Consider the following 18,533-nt stretch of genomic DNA (forward strand, 5'->3'; position numbering starts at 1 on the left):
ATGAACTGGATGCTATCTGAGACACCCAGCCACAAAGCTGGATGTGACTGGCAGCACAGACTAATGAAACAAAAGTAGATTGAGCTTGAGCATGCACATGACCAGAAGACACAGATAATTTGTATGAACAGGTATGTCACTGTCCACACTGACCTCCCTCCCTCAACACACACATCTGGCCCAAGGGGCATTCCCAACAACTAGTTGACTGGAGAAGGCAAAAATGAGCAAGTTTTATAGCCAGGTCTACACAAAAACTGGCCCCAAACAAAAGTAGACAGCTATGGTGGATAGTTCTGCTCTGAAATCTCCCTAAAACAAGGTAAAAAAGTGAAATCTTCCATGTAGGTGTAATTTCAAGAGGACTGTCTCAGGGTACACTTTACCTGAGGTTAAGGACTAGTGACTGCCACACATTAAGTACTCAAATATTTTTTAAGTAAATGAATAAATAATGAATTAAAAATCTGTAGACACTAGTGAATGGTTTGGTCAGCTGGTTAGGGATATTGAAGGAATATGATTGGAGGATTTGTGACAGGAAGATTCAGAGAGATTATGTGGATGGACCTAATGGAACTGGTTCAAATTGTGGGAATAATTTATGAGTGGTTTTAAAGAATTAGGTAGAAGAGATGATCTGCTATAAGTGTGTCAGTCTTCTTCCCTAGCAGATGGGTACTTGTTCAATGGGCTCACAATAAAATTCTCCCAGTGGTGGGAACAAAACTTATACATTGCTCAGGTACATGAATTTATCCTTATCAAGACTGAACTGGCTGCTGTCAGTATGAGCCCTTGACAGGGTAAAATACACCAGGGGAATTAGAAGTGTTAGCTGGTTATAACATTGTATCACACTCATTCTGTAATGGGAAAGGCAAGAAGAATTTGGACTTTCTTTCCCTATATACCATGTGTGCACTGTTTGTGTACTCTTAGTACATCCCACTAGATGATGCTTCTTCCTAAGGAACTTCCTTAACTGTGTAAGAAGTAAGGCAGTGGGCTGAAGCCCATATGCTGCTGTTCTAATCGAACAAAGAAATGGCCTCTTGAAGACTCAGATATGTCATAGCTGTGAGATAGTATTTCGTGAGCTTGGGTGCTATTTTACAGGAGGTGGTTTTGTTCTGAAGTAGTGGCCAATATATTGTGCTGTTTCTCAACACAGCCAGATCACTTACAGAGGGAATGGTGCTTTTCATTATTAGCCCTAAAGGCCCATTTCCAAAATCTCTTTTTCCCATTCCTGAAACACTTATCTTTCCTGGTTTTAACTTTGAATACTGCCACTAGGAGGATAACAATGGTTACATTGAACTGGGAGCTGATACAAATAAATTTGCCTTTTGGGATTTATCATAGCACTAAGTAAGCAGGTAGAAAAGGAGTTTACAGTGGTGGAACAGTTGGCATCAGAGGGAAATAGGAATGCTGTTTTTAAATAGAGGCAAGAAGGAAATGGAATCCAAGGAGCTCCTAGGATACCTTCCAGTATTGCATGGCCAGTGGTAAAAGTTATCATATACAAGCCAGTGTAAATCAACCCATTGGGTAAAGAAACTCACCCAGCCAAGATGCTGGTTGAAAGCAAAGAGCAGATGTAATGCTTAGCAGAAAAGAAAAATCACAAATTTGAATTGTCATCTTGATTGTTTACTGAAGGTGTTCATCACCTGCCACATACACATATACATATAGTATGTATAAATACAGATCTTCCTTGACTTACGATGGGGTTACAATAAACCCATCATACATTGAAAATATTATCATTTGAAAATGCATCTAATGCACCTTACCTATGAAACATCATAGCTTAGCCTCACCTACCTTAAATGTGCTCAAAACAATTGCATTAGACTACAGTTGAGCAAAATTGTCTTATGCAAAACCTATTTTATAAAAAGGTGTAGGAATAACTCATATAATTTATTAAATGCTATACTAAAAGTGAAAAAAGGAATGGTTGTATGAGTATAAGTGTATCTATCAGTTGTTCACTCTTGTGTGGCTGACTGGAAGCTGCAGTTCACCACCACTGCCCAGCATCAGGAGAGAGGATCAAAATGCACATCACTAGCCCAAGAAAAGATCCCAAATCCTGAATTCATTATATATACGAGTTTTCTGTCTGCTTTCTTCACTTCTCTTTTCCTTATAATTTTACTTAAGACATGTTTATTGGTAGTAAACTAAAATTTATTCCATAGGTCATGGAATATTTGGATGGATCATAACAGAACCAGAGGACAATAAGGCAAAAAGATATCTCTTAGAGTTATATCTATTAGTCAGAGTGTTAGGTGGAAGGAAATTTTTTTGGCAGTGTAGTATAAAAAGAAAAGTCTATTGATATTGCCAACTACAGTTATAGATAGTAAGAGACCTTCTTCTTTTTTTTTTTTTTTACTTTTCTTTCTTTTTCTTTTTTCAGCTCCTGAATCCCCCTCCTTCCTTTGAAGAACTCTATAAAATGATGTCAGATACTTGCTTTCCCACCTTTGCAGCTAGCTCATGAGCATTTGACCTGAGTTCAGCCCAGGGGTGCTTCACTTGGAAGCTGGTGATGCAAAGAGGCAGGCCCTGTGTAGATGTCCATTGGCAGATGAATGTGGTGTATTTATATATATACATGTGGTGTATATATATATATATATATATATATATATGCACACCATGGAATATATACAACCATCAAAAAAATGGAAATCTTGCCACTTGCAATGATGTGGATGGAACTAGAGGGTATTATGCTAAGCGAAATAAGTCAATCAAAGAAAGACAAGTATTCTACGATCTCACTGATATGTGGAATTTGAGCAACAAGGCAAAGGATAATGGGGGAAGAGAGGAAAAAATAAAACAAGATGAAACCAGAGATGGAGACAAATCATGAGACTCTTAATCTCATAAAACAAACAGAGTTGCTAGAGGGGAGGACAGTAGAAGGGATGGGGTGGCTGATGGATGGACATCTGGGAGGGTATGTGTTATGATGAGTGTTGTGAATTGTTTAAGAATGATGATCCACAGGCCTGCACCCCTGAAACAAATAATACATTACATATTAATAAAATTTTTTTTTAAAAAAAGCAGGGCCTGTGGAGACACTGTGAAGGCTCCTGGCAGAGCAGCAGGGCAGGGGTATGATTAAAAGCAGCACTGCCAACTAGGATGTCCAGAATCCAGAGATGGCAGTGGAGGAGGCACAAGCCATGGCATCTGGTGGTCAGTGGCTGGACTTGCTGGGATGATTCTGTGCAGGGAGCTGGAGTACAGCCTTGACTCTTCTTATCTTCCCAGCCTCGATTATTCCCAAGCATTTTCTAAGCTCAGGTCTGCAACTGATTCTGTAAGCTACCTTAATATAAAATATTTTTATTGCAAAATTCAAGCAGAAATGGTTTCTTATGTTTGCAAACTAGAACCCTAGTTAATACAAGAAGGCTGGGCTAGGTGCTTTCCAAGATTCCGCCCAGCTCTAAAATTACAAGACTCTATAAAACTCATATTAAAATACATAAAATAAGAAAACAACCTAGATTGTAAACATGTTCCTTTCACTGAGTAATTACTATTTAATATCATCTGATAGCTGTGTGTGTGTGTATGTGTGTGTGTGTATGTGCCTGTGCGCCCGTGCCTTACAGGAATAGTTCCAAGCAAAGGAAGGAAGGATAAACAAGTGCTCGAAGCTATATTGTATCCATCACAGTAGTGTTATTTCGTGAAAGCTACCATTACATTTCTCCTAGCTCATGGCTTTAAACATCCTTCATTTAACCATGCTTGCTAAGTTTCTGCCTACCTAGCCCCACAGCTTTAGAAAATCTTCCTAGAGTTTATGCCTAATAGGTCAGTATTTCATTACCTGAAAGTCCTTAGTAAAACTCCCTAACTAAGGAGTTAGCAATAAAAACCTCAGTAACCTAAAGAGTGTTTGTCCCCTCACTCAAAAATACTGTGTGGGGCATCAGAGGACTAGCATCCCTTTGCTGTAGAAATGACATATCAAATTATTTGCCTCTACGTATTGGTACAAATGTTGAATAGGAGAAAGGCAATGCAGTTTCAAAACAATCCAATCCCTAGTAAGAAATTTTTGAATATCTGTAGCATTCATTAATAATTACAATTAATTAATTAATAATTAATAAGACAAGATAAAAGTCTGTGTTCCTGTGGAGAGAATATGAGGTAAGTGATTCTTGAGAAAACACAGCTATCTAGCTATTCTATTTGAAATGGTAGCATCTGTGGTCACTTCATTGATACATACATATGATGGACAAATAATGCTAAAAGGGTACTAAAAGGAAGCAATAACGAACATTTTGTATAAAATATGCATTATCAGGGGTTCTGAACATTGCCAGCCCTCTACCAAACACATACCTACTGACATTCCACTTTATGTCCTAAGCATGTAACTGTAACAGACAGATCAATGTGGCATATGGTAGAAATCCTGTAGTTTTTTAATGAGCAAAGATTTCTAAAATCAAAAATCAAAGTTGTAAACAATAAATTAAAGCAACCCAAAGTACTAAACAAAAGATGCTCTCTGATTGTTGTGGTTTGGTAAGGATCATAAATCTAAAGCTGGACTTGATGATCAGGAGATAAATCGTCATCCAAGACCTCTACAATGACCCTTAGCTGAGCCATCTCTGCGCAGCTGGTGCTCCGTCTGCCCACTGGCACAAGCTTGCTTGTTTCTTTTCACATTAAAATTATTGTACATTGCTTTGTTCATAAACTTCTTAGCTTCCCTCTTATGCTTGCTCAGCTAAGATTCATTCAAGGACCATTAAAATTAAGTCAAATAATCTGTGTATTCATGTTCCAATGTATGAAACACACACACACACACACACACACACACACACACACACATCATAATTCATTATGTTATACTGATGAGCAGGTTCTCAGTTTTATTATTTTTAGACAGAATTACCTCTATGAGTTGGAAAATAGCATGTTGGCTACCTGTGGGTTCTATTTCAGTCTTTTAAATTTCTAATTTGTGAAACATTTTTAATATCCTCTAAAAGACAAAACAGACAGTCTTACTAAGAACTCTATTTGTTTAATGCCTCACAGTGATCCTTGGTCGGCATCATTTGGCACATCTACTTGGAATGGAGATTTGGTTGACAGAGATTTAATGAACAAGAGCATTCCACTAATTTTGGGAAATCTCTTGCTGAGAAGCAAAAACATAACAAATGTTTGTAAAGTTTCTGTTGAAGTCACCCTAATAAACATACTCTTTAAAAATCACAGATTAGACTGTGAACCCACTTTAAATGTCCTTAATGTCTTCTAATACAACATGCTGAATTTTGCATATTGTTAAGAAAAGACACGGAAAATAGAAACATCTGGTTTTACTACTTAGAAAATGCAATAATTGTCAATTCCCTGCTGTTGGCAAGCACCCCCAAACACACACTAGATTAACAAAGCCAATTTAGTGTTAGGACGGCAGCTGGCTCTAGTTTCTTCCTTCCCAAATGGTCATCACCATCTTAAACTTCAAAGATGTACTTTTTGCAACATAGAAAAACTCCTTTCTTTTGGAAACAATAATTAAATAACTAAACAACTAAATAATAATTTCTCCATTGAACACATACCCACGTACACGTATGCACACACATACACATTTGCTTAGACAGAAACATGCAAGATTTTTGCTTGCAGAGGATTCTTGAATTGATAAACTCCTCCATGAATATAAAGTTTCATTTCCATGACTTCCCTGCACTATTTCAATGAGGGAATAGGATCAGAAGAAAAAAATTCAGAGGCAGGTCTACAAAAAGTGGGATCTTCTCAAGAATACAATAGAAGATTTGGGTCCATACTTCAAAAAGTATAAAAAGAGGTCTAGTATAATAGTCCTCAAACTTCACTGCATTTTAGAATCCCCTGAAGATTTTCATAAACTGTTGGGACCAAAATCCCATTGCCACAGGTTCTGATTTAATTGGTTTGGGTCCTGGCCTAAGCATCAGGACTTTCAGGACTTTTTCTGTTCTAGGAAAGAATGCAACTGGGGCTCTAGTACTACACTAGCATTGACCAATGAAGTTCTTATATCCTTACCTTCCATCTGTTGGTCATGCAAGCTTCATTCAGTCTTCTGGTTAAGAAATGTTATCCAGAGGGGCTACTTAGCCAAGGAAGTCTACTTTAGAAATCTTTAAATTATCCTCCAGAGCATATAGTTAAAAATTAAAATATGTTAAAGTTACTACAAGGAAGTTAAGTGGGACAGGCAGGCTTTTTATTAAATTGCAAGGAACAACAATGAATATAAATAAGTGAAAGGTCAGATTTACACCCATCCTTGCAAAAATAATAGACAAATATGGAAGGAGAATGTATGTTAGGTGCACTTCAGAGAGTGAACTTCAGAGAAGTTAGAAACTGAACATTTTAATAAGTGTTTACAAAATGTCATAATGACAAGAGGAGAGAGGGTCCCGCGCATTGAGGGATGATCTAATTTCTGCTTATTTACTCCACAACCTTCAACGTAATGGGAAGCAATGATGTTTTCTTCTCCTCCCTGTGCATGTCTCACATGAAGAATGCTCTGTAAAGGGGCACGCGGCTCAGTCAGAAGAGCATGCAAGTCTGGATCTCGGGGTTTTGAGTTCGAGCACCACCTTGAATGTACAGATTACTTAAAAATAAAATTGTGGGGGGCCCTGGGTGGCTCAGTCGGTTAAGTGCCTGGCTCTTGATTTCAGCTCAGGTCATGATCTTAGGATTGTGAGATCACATCCCTTTCGAGGTCTGTGCTGCTAGGTGTGGAGCCTGCTTAAGATTCTCCCTCTCCCTCTGCCTCTCCCCATGCTTGCTCATGTGCTCTCTTGCTCTCTCTCTCTCTCAATCTCTAAAATATATAAATATGTCTTTAAAAAAAAAGCCAATTCCATCTGTCACTTTTTACATCTTTAAGTGTGGCTATGAGAAAAATTTAAATTATATGTGTGATTAGCATATATTTCTACTGGATAGTACTCCCTTGTCCCCTGGGGAGATAGAAGGATGAGATGAAATTGCATAGGGGAATGAGGACCCTTAAGGGTGTCAGAACCTATAGGCTAACCAGGCATTACATCCTTCCATTGAAGGAGGCTACCTGACCGGTCGGGAGTTGGTATTTTGCCCCACTAAATGGGTAGAGATAATCTAAAATGAGGTAATTTTGAAATGAAAGTGCTTGAGATGACTTTTAATTGAAAAGTTTTCATCTTTCTTCACTACCCTGCAGGAAGTGGTCTCATATAGAAGTTGAGATCAGTTATTATTCTTCACACATTTGGGAATGGTGTGAGTAAATACTTGACCTTAGTACAAAGTAAAATCTTATACAGAATTCATATCATACTTTTATACACATTTTGAACCCTACTTGGTTAATCATCCTGCATACATTAATCTCTCATCACCAGGAAAAAAATATATATTGCCCTAGCAAAACAGATTAAAAAAGTAATGCTGAAATGGAATACTATTTGGAAATAAAAGGAAAAAAATAATACATGGTATAACATGGGTGAGCCTCAAAAACATTATGCTAAGAACCCAGATGCATTAAATTTATATAAGATAGCCAGAAAAAGCAAATCTACTGAGACAGAAAGAGATTAGTGGTCATTACGGGCTGGGAGTAGGACCGGGAATTAATGGAAATGGGCCCGAGAGATCTTCCTGGGATGTTGTAAAACATTTACATCATGATGTAAAACTAGACTATAGCAAGGGTTGTACACCTATACAAATTTACTAAAAATCATTTAATTGTACACTGAAAACAAGGAAGTTTGTAATATATAAGTTGTTCTTCAAAAAAAAGGTATTATTTCTTTAATGTTAAAAGTAGCGCGGCCCCTGGGTGACTCAGTGAGTTAAAGCCTCTGTCTTCAGCTCAGGTCATGATCACAGGGTCCTGGGATCGAGCCCCGCATCGGGCTCTCTGCTCTGCAGGGAGGCTGCTTCCTCCCCTCTCTCTCTCGCTCTGCTTGCTTCTCTGCCTACTTGTGATTTCTCTCTCTCTGTCAAATAAATAAATTCTTTAAAAAAAAAAAAAAAGTAGCAAGGTCGGGGCACCTGGGTGGCTCAGTGGTTTAAAGCCTCTGCCTTCAGCTCAGGTCATGATCTCAGGGTCCTGGGATCGAGCCCTGCATCGGGCTCTCTGCTCAGCGGGGAGCTTGCTTCCCTCCACCCCCACTTCTCTCTGCCTGCCTTTCTGCCTACTTGTGATCTCTCTCTGTCAAATAAATAAATAAAATCTTTAAAAAAAAAGTAGCAAGGTCAGTAGCTTCCCATAAACCATTCTAAATTTTTGCACATTGTTATGGAAAGATGTGGAACATAGACTCATCAAAAAAATTGAAAACTATCAGTAACCCTGCCTTTGGCAAACACTTCAGTATCAATCAATTTATTGTTAGGACATCAAAAATGAAATGTAAGTTATTTAGAAATTAGATAATGAAACTCAATTTCAAAACTTGTAGAACGCAGCCAAAGATACACAGAAAAAAAGGAACCCATAGCCAAATAAATTTATTAGAAAATAAAAGAGACTGAAAACTGACTAACTAAAGTTTCAACCTAAGAGTATAGAAATAGCTCAATAATATTCAGAACGATGCTTCTTTCTCTGTTCTTCCCTCAAACTTCACTCCCAATGAAACAAGTTATCATAGTTCACCTAATCTAAATACTTGATGAACATTTGTCACCTTGGCATCCCCACTACCACTTCCTAGTTCATACACTTTTCCTCACACAGCTACTAAAGAAATTTAGAATCAGCTTCTTGGTCATCAATTTCTACTTATTCCAAAATAATTTCCAAGCCTTCACCAGAAAACAAACAAACAAACTATGAAATCTTTTGCAGAAGTGAGAGAAGACTTGAACTGGAGAGCTATTCCAGAAGGATGATCCTAGATTGGAGATTAAATTTGGTATGTATGTCAGCATTCTCTAACAAAATTGCAATGCAAACAATCAACAGGATTTTTAAAAATAAAATTAGACATAAGAATAAGATATTTTTGAAAAGAATAATGAGTGAACACTTGTTCTATCAGATAGCAAAACAGATTAACTAAAACAGCACAGTATCGATGTAGAAATATAAATATAGATCAGTTTTATTTAATTTACTCGAGTCCATATGGATATGAAAGTATAATTAGAAGTATAATATATAATAAAGGTGGCATTTCAACTCAGTGGGTTAGTATGAATCATTAAATAATTGGTGTTGACAGAGTTTGCTATCAATTTAGACCAAAAAAATGAAAATCAGACTTTTAAGTCATATCATTCTTGGAAATAAATTCCAGATGGCTAAATTTTAGAAGAAATGTGGATAATACACACTATTTAAAAAAAATAAGTACATCTATTTGCAGGGGTGCTATATATCATTTTGAAGTTTGTGCTTTGCAAAGGTAATGCTGGCCCAGGAGTATAAATAGAGAATGGCATCCAGCTTTGTCACTGCTTGCCAAGCTGCCTGCCATGGTCCCCCCATCTTTTCCTAATTTGTCTATTCAGGTAGGGAATCTATGCACTTTGCCACCAGAACAGAGGACCTTTTCTAATTGGCACAAAAACCTTATCTGCTAGCGTAACCAATAAATAGTAGTTAATAGTAATAGGTAATTTGTAGATTCATAAATGCTTTTTTAAACCCAAATGGTTGCTATAAACTGAACGTGTCCCTCTGAAATTCATATATGTTGAAGTCCTACCACCCTACCCCCAATGCAATAGTGCTTGGAGATGAGACCCTAGGTAATAATTACGTTTAGGTGAGGTCATGAGGGTAGGTCCTCTGGATGGGATTAGTGTCCTTAAGAAGAGATATTTTAGAGCTACTGTCTCTCTCCCCACCTATGGGCACAAAGCAAGAAACCACTGGTCTATAAGCCAGAAAGCGTTCTTCCCAGAAACTCACCATGCTGGTACCCTAATCTTGGATTTCTAGTCTCCAGAACTATAAGAAAATAAATTTCTGTGGTTTAAGGCACTAGTCTATGGTACTTTGTTATGGCAGTTGGAGCTAATACAATAGTAGTATATTATAAAATGTATTGGGTTTTGTTTTTGTTTTTGTTCTTAAAGTCATTTTTTTTTGTATAGGTATATAGAGATAGTATGTATGCATATCTATCAATAGACAACTGATAACAGAAAGGACTTCCAGAGAAGACATTGTATGAAAGTAGTGATCAAGGGACACTTTTGCTTTAACCTCATGTTTTTTATTTTTAATAAAAATGTCCTCATTGTTACATGTTTTATCTAAAATATTAAAATGGGTATTAGGGAGGGCATGGAGCACTGGGTGTTATATGCAATAATTGAATCATGGAACACTACATCCAAAATTAATGATGTACTATATGGTGACTAACATAAAATAATAAAAAAAAAGAAAAAAGAGAAAATATTAAAATGCTTAAATATTTTTTTAAAGATTTTATTTATTTATTTGACAGAGAGAGAAAGATATTCCAAGTAGGCAGAGATGCAGGCAGAGAGAGAGAGGAGGAAGCAGGTTCCCTGCTGATCAGAGAGCCCAGTGCAGGGGCTCAATCCCAGGACCCTGAGATCATGACCTGAGCCGAAGGCAGAGGCTTTAACCCACTGAGCCACCCATGTGCCCCGCTTAAATATTTTTTAAAAGATTTTATTTATTTGAGAGAGAGAGAAAGCACAGAGGGAGAGTGAGTAGGAGAAGCAGACTCCCCACAGAGTAGGGAGCCTTATGCAGGGCTTGATCCCAGGACCCTGAGATTATGATTTGAGCTGAAGGCAGATACTTAACTGACTGAGCCACCCAGGTGCCCCAAAATGCTTAAATATTTTAAGAAATTATTGTTAGAAGGTATCTTATGTTTTAAAAATTTAGTTGATAATAATCACTTATATTTAATATGTGCTACATTCACTACCTCTTTAATCCTTCCAACACTCCTAAGAAGTAGACACTAGATATGTCTTTATCGTACAAAGAAATTTAAGCACAGGGAAATTGAATAACTTACCCAAAACTCACATCGCTATAAAGAATAGAGCCAGGGGGCCCCTGGGTGGCTCAGTGGGTTAAGCCGCTGCCTTCGGCTCAGGTCGTGATCTCAGGGTCCTGGGATCGAGTCCCGCATGGGACTCTCTGCTCAGCAGGGAGCCTGCTTCCTCCTCTCTCTCTCTCTGCCTGCCTCTATGCCTACTTGTGATCTCTCTCTGTCAAATAAATAAATAAAATCTTAAAAAAAAAAAAAGAATAGAGCCAGGAGGGGCGCCTGGGTGGCTCAGTGGGTTAAAGCCTCTGCCTTCAGCTCAGGTCATGATCTCAGGGTCCTGGGATGGAGCTCTCTGCTCGGCAGGGAGCCTGCTTTCCTCCCCCGACCCCCTTTGCCTACATTTCTGCCTACTTATGATCTCTGTCAAGTAAATAAATAAAATATTTAAAGAAAAAAAAAAAGAATAGAGCCAGGATTCTAATGTCAACAACTTGATTAAAGAACCTTTCCTCTTAACTTCTCTGGCATGTTCAGAAAGAAAATAGGGAAATGAGGAGGTTAGTGGAAACTTTGGCAAAAACAATTTCAATAAAATAAAATAACTCTTAACTACAGGAAATAAACTGAGGGTTGCTGGAGGGGAACCTCCAGTAGGAGGATGGGGTAACTAGGTGATGGGCATTGGCATTAAGGAGGTCACTTGATGGAATGAGCACTGGGTGTTATATGCAATGGATGAATCACTAAATTCTACCTCTGAAACAAATAATACACTTATATGTTGATTAAATTTACTTTGAATAAAACATTTTAAAAATGAGGGCAAAATACAGAATATAACTGAGAAGGGAAACACAATTAATAAATAAAATGAATCACTGAATTTTTTTATGTTGAACCACATGAAACTGCCAATACTTAACCATTTCTGACCTGCAGAAAAGGAATTTTCTTCTGGTTAGACTTAATCAATCTGCTAATTTATGCATATTATTTTCAAGACACTTCGAATATAGAAGAAGAAAATAAACAACAGAAAATTTTAAACCCTCAAGGCCATGTATGTGTTTTTAACAGATCTGGAAACTGTTTTAAGCTTTTATTCTGATATTAAGAAAAAAAAATGTGCCTCCGGTTAAAAAATTAAACATGAGATTTGTGAACTGTATTTCAGTAGTAGAGAAAAAGCAATTACCCAAATCTCGTAGTGTCAGGGTGGTTACAAAAGAACACAACTTCTGGTTCTTGCCAGAAGCAAAAGCAACCAACAGTCTTTATATGTTGGAACTCCATCTCCCTAAGTCACAGAATGAGGACAATACTTTCATATACATTATCCAAAATTTTCTGGGGACTGTTTCTTGTTATATCATATTATCCTGATATTTTAATGACCTTCCTTACTGATTTCCCATTGGCATGCAAGTACTGGACTATAACAATCCATATCTACAACATGTCACGTGAGTTGAATACGCAGATCATAGACCCCTTAAAGTCGATAGCTCACTTAGCCCTCAGAAGCTATCCAGTTCAATTTTACGAAGAACAAAGCAGAGCCTCACAGAGGTTAAATGAATGGTTTTTGCCAAGTCATACAGTATTCCAAGGAGATTTAAGACTAAAACCCTGGTCCCCTGGTTCCTAGTCCTTAGTACCTTTCTGCTATGTGTGATATGCCTATTTTTTCCTGTTATGTAATGCAGATTAATCTGATTTTCCTTTTCTTCTTTTCAATTGGAGCTCTGAGTCAGCTAATCTTGATAATTATTGAAACAGGAAGCAAAAGACTGAAATGGCTCTCTAATCAAAGAAACTCCCTGGCTATGAGAGGAGAGTCTATTAGAAGCATGTCTGCTAGATGTTGGGACCTCATATCTTTTCATTTTCCCCACCCCGCGTTAACTCCTGTGGCGCTCTCAATTCCCCAGCATAGCTTCAGACTATCCAACAAGCCTTTGACCTCACCATTGTCTTGCTCTTTAGTGGGATTTTGGTCTCTGACCTATGGCATGACCTACCTGCTGGTATCCACTTTATCTTGGTTTGTGCTTTTTGGCTGGTTTCTCATTAGCTGTTCACCTCTTAATCTAGAGACTTTGCTTTGCTGTATTCTCCTTTTGTCTCCATAATAGATTAAACTGAACACTAAAATCCTGAGATACCTAGAAAATTATGTAAGTTTCATCTGGAGAATCCTTGGGAATTGCCCAGCATCTATGTGGAACTCCAGATTTATTCTGCAAGTTTGGTAGCTAGAGTTTGAGATAACTGTCCCATGACTCACAAAGGAAGCTTCCTTGATAAAAGTGAAACTTGTTGTATAAAATGGTTATGTCTTCCAAGGTTATGCATAAGTCTAAGGGGTAATTTTATTTTGTATTTATTTATTTACAATAAATAAATAAAGATTTATTTAGAGATAGAGAGAGAGAGGAAGGGTCAGAGGGAGAGAGTATATCCAAGCAAATTCCTGCTGAGTGTGGATCCCAACTCGATCTCACAAACCATGAGATCAGGACCTGGGCCAAAACCAAGAGTTGGAGGCTTAACTGACTGAGCCACCCAGGCACCCCTAAGGGGTAGTTTTTAAATAGACTTTATTTTTAGCAAAATTGAGCAGAAAGTACAGAGTTCCAGGCAAGGTTTTTTACACTAACAGTAAACTTACTGTGATTTCTGTTATGAAACAAAAGAGCTATTCTTAATTTATCTCTTGTGAAAATCTACTCAGAAGCTAGCTAACTAGATAACTATGCCAGTTACCAATTTATTGTCTGGCACAATGTTAAGCTATGTTAGAAATGGGTTCTGGAAAGATGCTGAAGAAGGAAGAGGCTTTCTTTTCTGATTCCCCTTTTCTGGTACCCCTTCTTGCTCCTACCATATGGCTGCCTGCTGCATGTGTGGGGAACTTACAGTGGCCCCTGTGCCCATGGAGTTCCAATGGCAGCCAGTGGTCAGCTTCCCATCAAATTTTAGAGGCACTCCCACGATCAGATTCCTACTGAGTTTTGCAAGCATCCCAATGGTTGACTTCCAGCTTTGGCCTCTTACACTCAAGCAGGGCATTTCCTGCTTGCCCCGTGACTATGAACAAGTTCTGGTTGAGCCCTTTTAAAACTTCTCTACCATGCATTGGGCTACAACCATGCCTTCAACAATGAGGTCTGAGTCTTAACCATGGGGGTGGGGGTGGCTTCCATATTCTTCTTTTTTTTTTTAAGATTTTATTTATTTGACAGACAGAGATCACAAGTAGGCATAGAGGCAGGCAGAGAGAGAGAGAGAGAGAGGAGGAAGCAGGCTCCCTGGGATCGTGACCTGAGCTGAAGGCAGAGGCTTTAACCCACTGAGCCACCCAGGCGCCCCAATCCATATTCGTTTCTTCTATGGAAAACTTTCTTCAGCCCGGGGGTCTTCTTTAAAGTACCCTTTATTTCTTTATATAACGGAGGTTTTCTATTAGAATTAGTGATTCTTTATCTTAAACTTTCCCTATTCAAATTACTGTGTTGTCTCTGGCTCCTTGCTGACACTGATTGATATGGTAAACTTAGAAAAGTGATTTTAATTTCTCAGGGTACGCATTCACAAAATGAGGACACTGGGTTAGTTGATCTCAAATGTCCTCTTCAGCTCTAAAATTACATTATTCCAAGAAATCCTCTGTGTTTTCCTACATAGGGTACATTCTAAGTATACTAGAATTAATCGCATACACAGTATAATTGTGCATTGTCTTCCCCAGCCATAGTCACAATAAATGGGTCTCCCTTCTTTTCTGAATAATGGTTTCCTCCTTCTAGGTCACCATATTAAGTCATAGCAGCAGCCAGTATCATTTCATGCACACAATGGGCAATCAAGTACTATGAAATCATCTGTGAGGGTTTTAGCGTGGAAGCTATCTAAGTAACTAAGTGTAACTTTGTGTATGAATATGAGAGACTGAAATACATTATAAGTGTGATTTTATCTATTTGTGAATATAAATATTGTAAGAATACATTAAGTATAGAAAAATGCTCCCTCTGTTTACTCTAACCACCTCCATTACTACGCAAGTTAGGATTTTTCTTTTACCTTTCTCTGTCTTTCACTGACTGTTCAGCCATTAATTTCTTCAGTTCTTCCAGACGCTGAAGATCTCTTATTTCCATTTCTTGCCATTTCTGTTCTTTTTTAGCCCAGTATTTTCTTATCTATAGTACAAATGATACATAAAATTTAAATTAACAATAGATAAGTTAAAATGAAGAGAAAAGTTATAACAACATATCTCCTGGTTCATATAGCCAATATTAAATTTAATGGCATGTTATCTTTTTTCATTTCTTAGATCTGCCTACGGTATATTGAAAACAAATAAAAATGAGAACATGAAGGTACATGTCTTGAGAAACTGCATGGTTTAACAACTTCTAAAGTGGAAATGTAACTTATGCTGAGATCTGAAGTTTAAATCTATGGTTAAAATAATCGACTTTCAGAGAACCACAATAGAAGCATGTTATTGTCTCTAAAATCTATGATCTACCTGTTACTCAAGAATATTTTTATCCTCTTACGATAATGCAGTCTTTAACAAATATGGCATTAAACCTATTTTTACTTTAAAAGCAAGAGTTTATTTATGCTAATGGACAGCAGGATGTTGAAAGCTTTATGCTTCTGGGGAAGTGGCAGGAGATAGGTGGGAGGAAGGAGGAGAAGAAAAAATTAGCAGGGTTGTGATATATAGTAGTTCTGACTTATGTGGTAAAATAAAGGACAAATTTATCAAGCTCAAAAAGGTGAGAGCTTTGTTCTTCCTAGACCTGTTTTACTTCCCTTCTCTGAAAATGGAGGCCGACTGAGAAAACTGAAAGCACTCATATGGATTTTCAGGAGGATGAAACCATTATTCAGGGTTCCCCTAGTTCCGCAGGTGGGACAATTGAAGTTAATGCTTATTTGACAGAGGCCCCTTCAACCACTCTGGCTTGTCATGTTGTGTGTCAAGAGTGTGTCCAGTCAAGAGACTGGATCTTGCTGGAAAAAGCAGAGTACCTCAATGGTGAATGATAGTGAGTAACTGCCAGCAGAAGGTCCGTTGTGGAAGACACTAATTAATATGCTTGTTTCTCCCCCGCTAGACTCAGAAAATGTGATTTATTTTGGTACTTCCAACATTAATTAAAGGGTTTAGACCATAGTATATACCAAAAAAATTTTTTGATTGATGAATTAATTACACAATTGTGAAAGTTTTTCTACAAAATTTTCTACAAAATTTCTACAAATTTATGGTTTCAACTGAATCCTCATTAATAACCAGCATTCCTTTCATGAATTCCTGGTTAATGCCTCTTAATTTCTCATGGCTACATTCCAAAACCTGTTCACTATGTTAAGATCTATAACTACTTCTTTCTTCACTTTTACCAGGAAAAATGGAGGCTCTAAATGATACCTTTCTTGATGCCTTGCCCCTCAGAAGAAGAGATGTCATTCATTTGTACAAGATGGGTTCCAGATTCTACTCCCCATTTCCATCTTCTCCATAACCTTTCTCCATCATCTACCTCTCTTCCTTTCGTACTTTCAATCTCTTGGTCTATGCTGCTTCCTTCTCCTCACATGGAAATATGTACAAATCTCACCCATTTACAAAATTTAAAATAATTTTCTTTAGAGCCCCAAGACTGTCCCTTCATTGTTCCTTTTTCAGTTAAACATCTTAGAATACTTACTGTTCTCGAATTTCACATCTCCTATTTTTATTTCTCATCCATGACTTTCCCACCTCTGCCTTCCCACCAAATTCACTAGGCTCACCAGTGACATCCAAATGAGCAAACTAAATGATCCTTCTCAATCCTTATTTTACATAATGTCTCTTGTGTATTTAATTCTGTCAACCGTTATCTCCAGTCTTAAGATATTACTGACTTTAGTACTCATTTGTTCAGCAAATATTTATTGAACACATGCTTTAAGCCAGGTACTGTGCTGTGTACTTGAATATGATGCTTAAAGAGAAATAAGGCCTCAGCCTCATAGAGCTGGGACTTCTAGAAACAAAGAGAGAAAGAGAATAAACACATAAATGAATGAATAGAATATTACATGTGAAGTTCCAAGAAGGAAAAAAGTATAGTAATGATTTAGAAAATTTGGGGTAGAATTTTCATTAGAAGGCATATTTTTGTAATGACATTTGAATCAAAACTTGAAAGATGATTGTGAGACAATGAGAATGATCACCACAGAAGTGGGAGCTCTAGGTACAACAGCATTGAGTAGGGAAAGACCTTGTGCATTTTCAGGTCTGGGAAGAAGCCAGTATGGCTGAGCATGTGGTGTGAGTTAAAAATGGAAGTGAGACTGAGAAGCTAGCTGGGGGCTAAGTGATTAGGTGAGGATTTAAGGTCTGGAAACAAGGAAAAGCTATTGAAGAATTCATAGTAGGGAGTGACATTATCTGACTAATATTTTTAAAAGGTAGTTCTGGATATTGGGTGAAGAATGGATAGTAAAGGAACAAAGGAGAAATAAGGAGTCCAGATAGAAGAATAAGGCAAAAATGATCACTTGGACCAGAGATGAAGGGAAGTGTGCAGACTTGAGATGGCTTTTGAGTGGAGCCAGACTGCTCACTGGGGGATTGGATATGAAGTTTGAAGAAAAAGGGAATCTAGATTTTTGCTAGAGCAACCAGTTAAATGATTAAGCCAATAACTGAGATGGAAAATTGAAAGAATAACAGGTTTGGGAAAGAAAGACCATCAGGAGCTCATTGAACAATTGACAGGACTGTAAGACCTTGAAGTGAAGATTCCAAATAAACAAATGGAGGGTGCCGATGGGTGGCTCAAGGGTTGATTCAAGGATGGAGATCTGAATTAAGGAAATATTCACTTAAAATGATATTTGATGCCACAGGACTAGGTGAGATCTCTAGGGTGAGAGCATAAATAGAAGAAGATGACCATGTACTTTCTTTCCTATTTGCCTTTTGCAAAATTTCTTAGCTAGGATAACATCCTTTCCCTCTTCCACCTGTCAGTTTTACTCTATGCTTACTATCAGAACAAACGTCATCTCCTCCTTGAATCACCCTCTGAACCCTTCCAGGAAAATATCTTAGCTCCATCCTTGACACACCAACGACCCCTGGTGAAGGTTTATACTCTCCATTTTGTCCTGCCTTGAGTTCCCTGATTCTGCCACTGGATTGTTACTGATATATTTAGGCATTTACTACATGCCCAGCATGGTCTGCCCTGCCTGTAGCCTGCTAAGTCCCTCCTATCCATTCTTTAAGACTCAGTTTTAGTGTTGCTTTCTCAGCCTTCCTCCTTCTCCCTCTCCTCCAGGCATAGGTGTACCTTCTAAGGCACTATTTATGTATCCTTAGCATAGCATTTTCCATATTGGTCTGCATTATTCATCTTTGTATTATAGTATCTTGTATCA

General features: G+C 37.7%; 1 protein-coding gene across 1 annotated transcript in view; it reads right to left on the reverse strand.

The window, feature by feature from the left end:
* The window catches only part of CCDC148 (coiled-coil domain containing 148), a 268,591-nt gene that overhangs the window by 67,447 nt on the left and 182,611 nt on the right, over positions 1–18,533 (reverse strand). The window contains exon 12 of the mRNA XM_032355649.1: positions 15,159–15,277. Coding sequence (XP_032211540.1) covers positions 15,159–15,277 — 119 coding nt within the window. The remainder of the gene's footprint in view (positions 1–15,158; positions 15,278–18,533) is intronic.

Source organism: Mustela erminea, chromosome 8, assembly GCF_009829155.1.
Source record: "Mustela erminea isolate mMusErm1 chromosome 8, mMusErm1.Pri, whole genome shotgun sequence".
Classification (NCBI taxonomy): domain Eukaryota; kingdom Metazoa; phylum Chordata; class Mammalia; order Carnivora; family Mustelidae; genus Mustela; species Mustela erminea.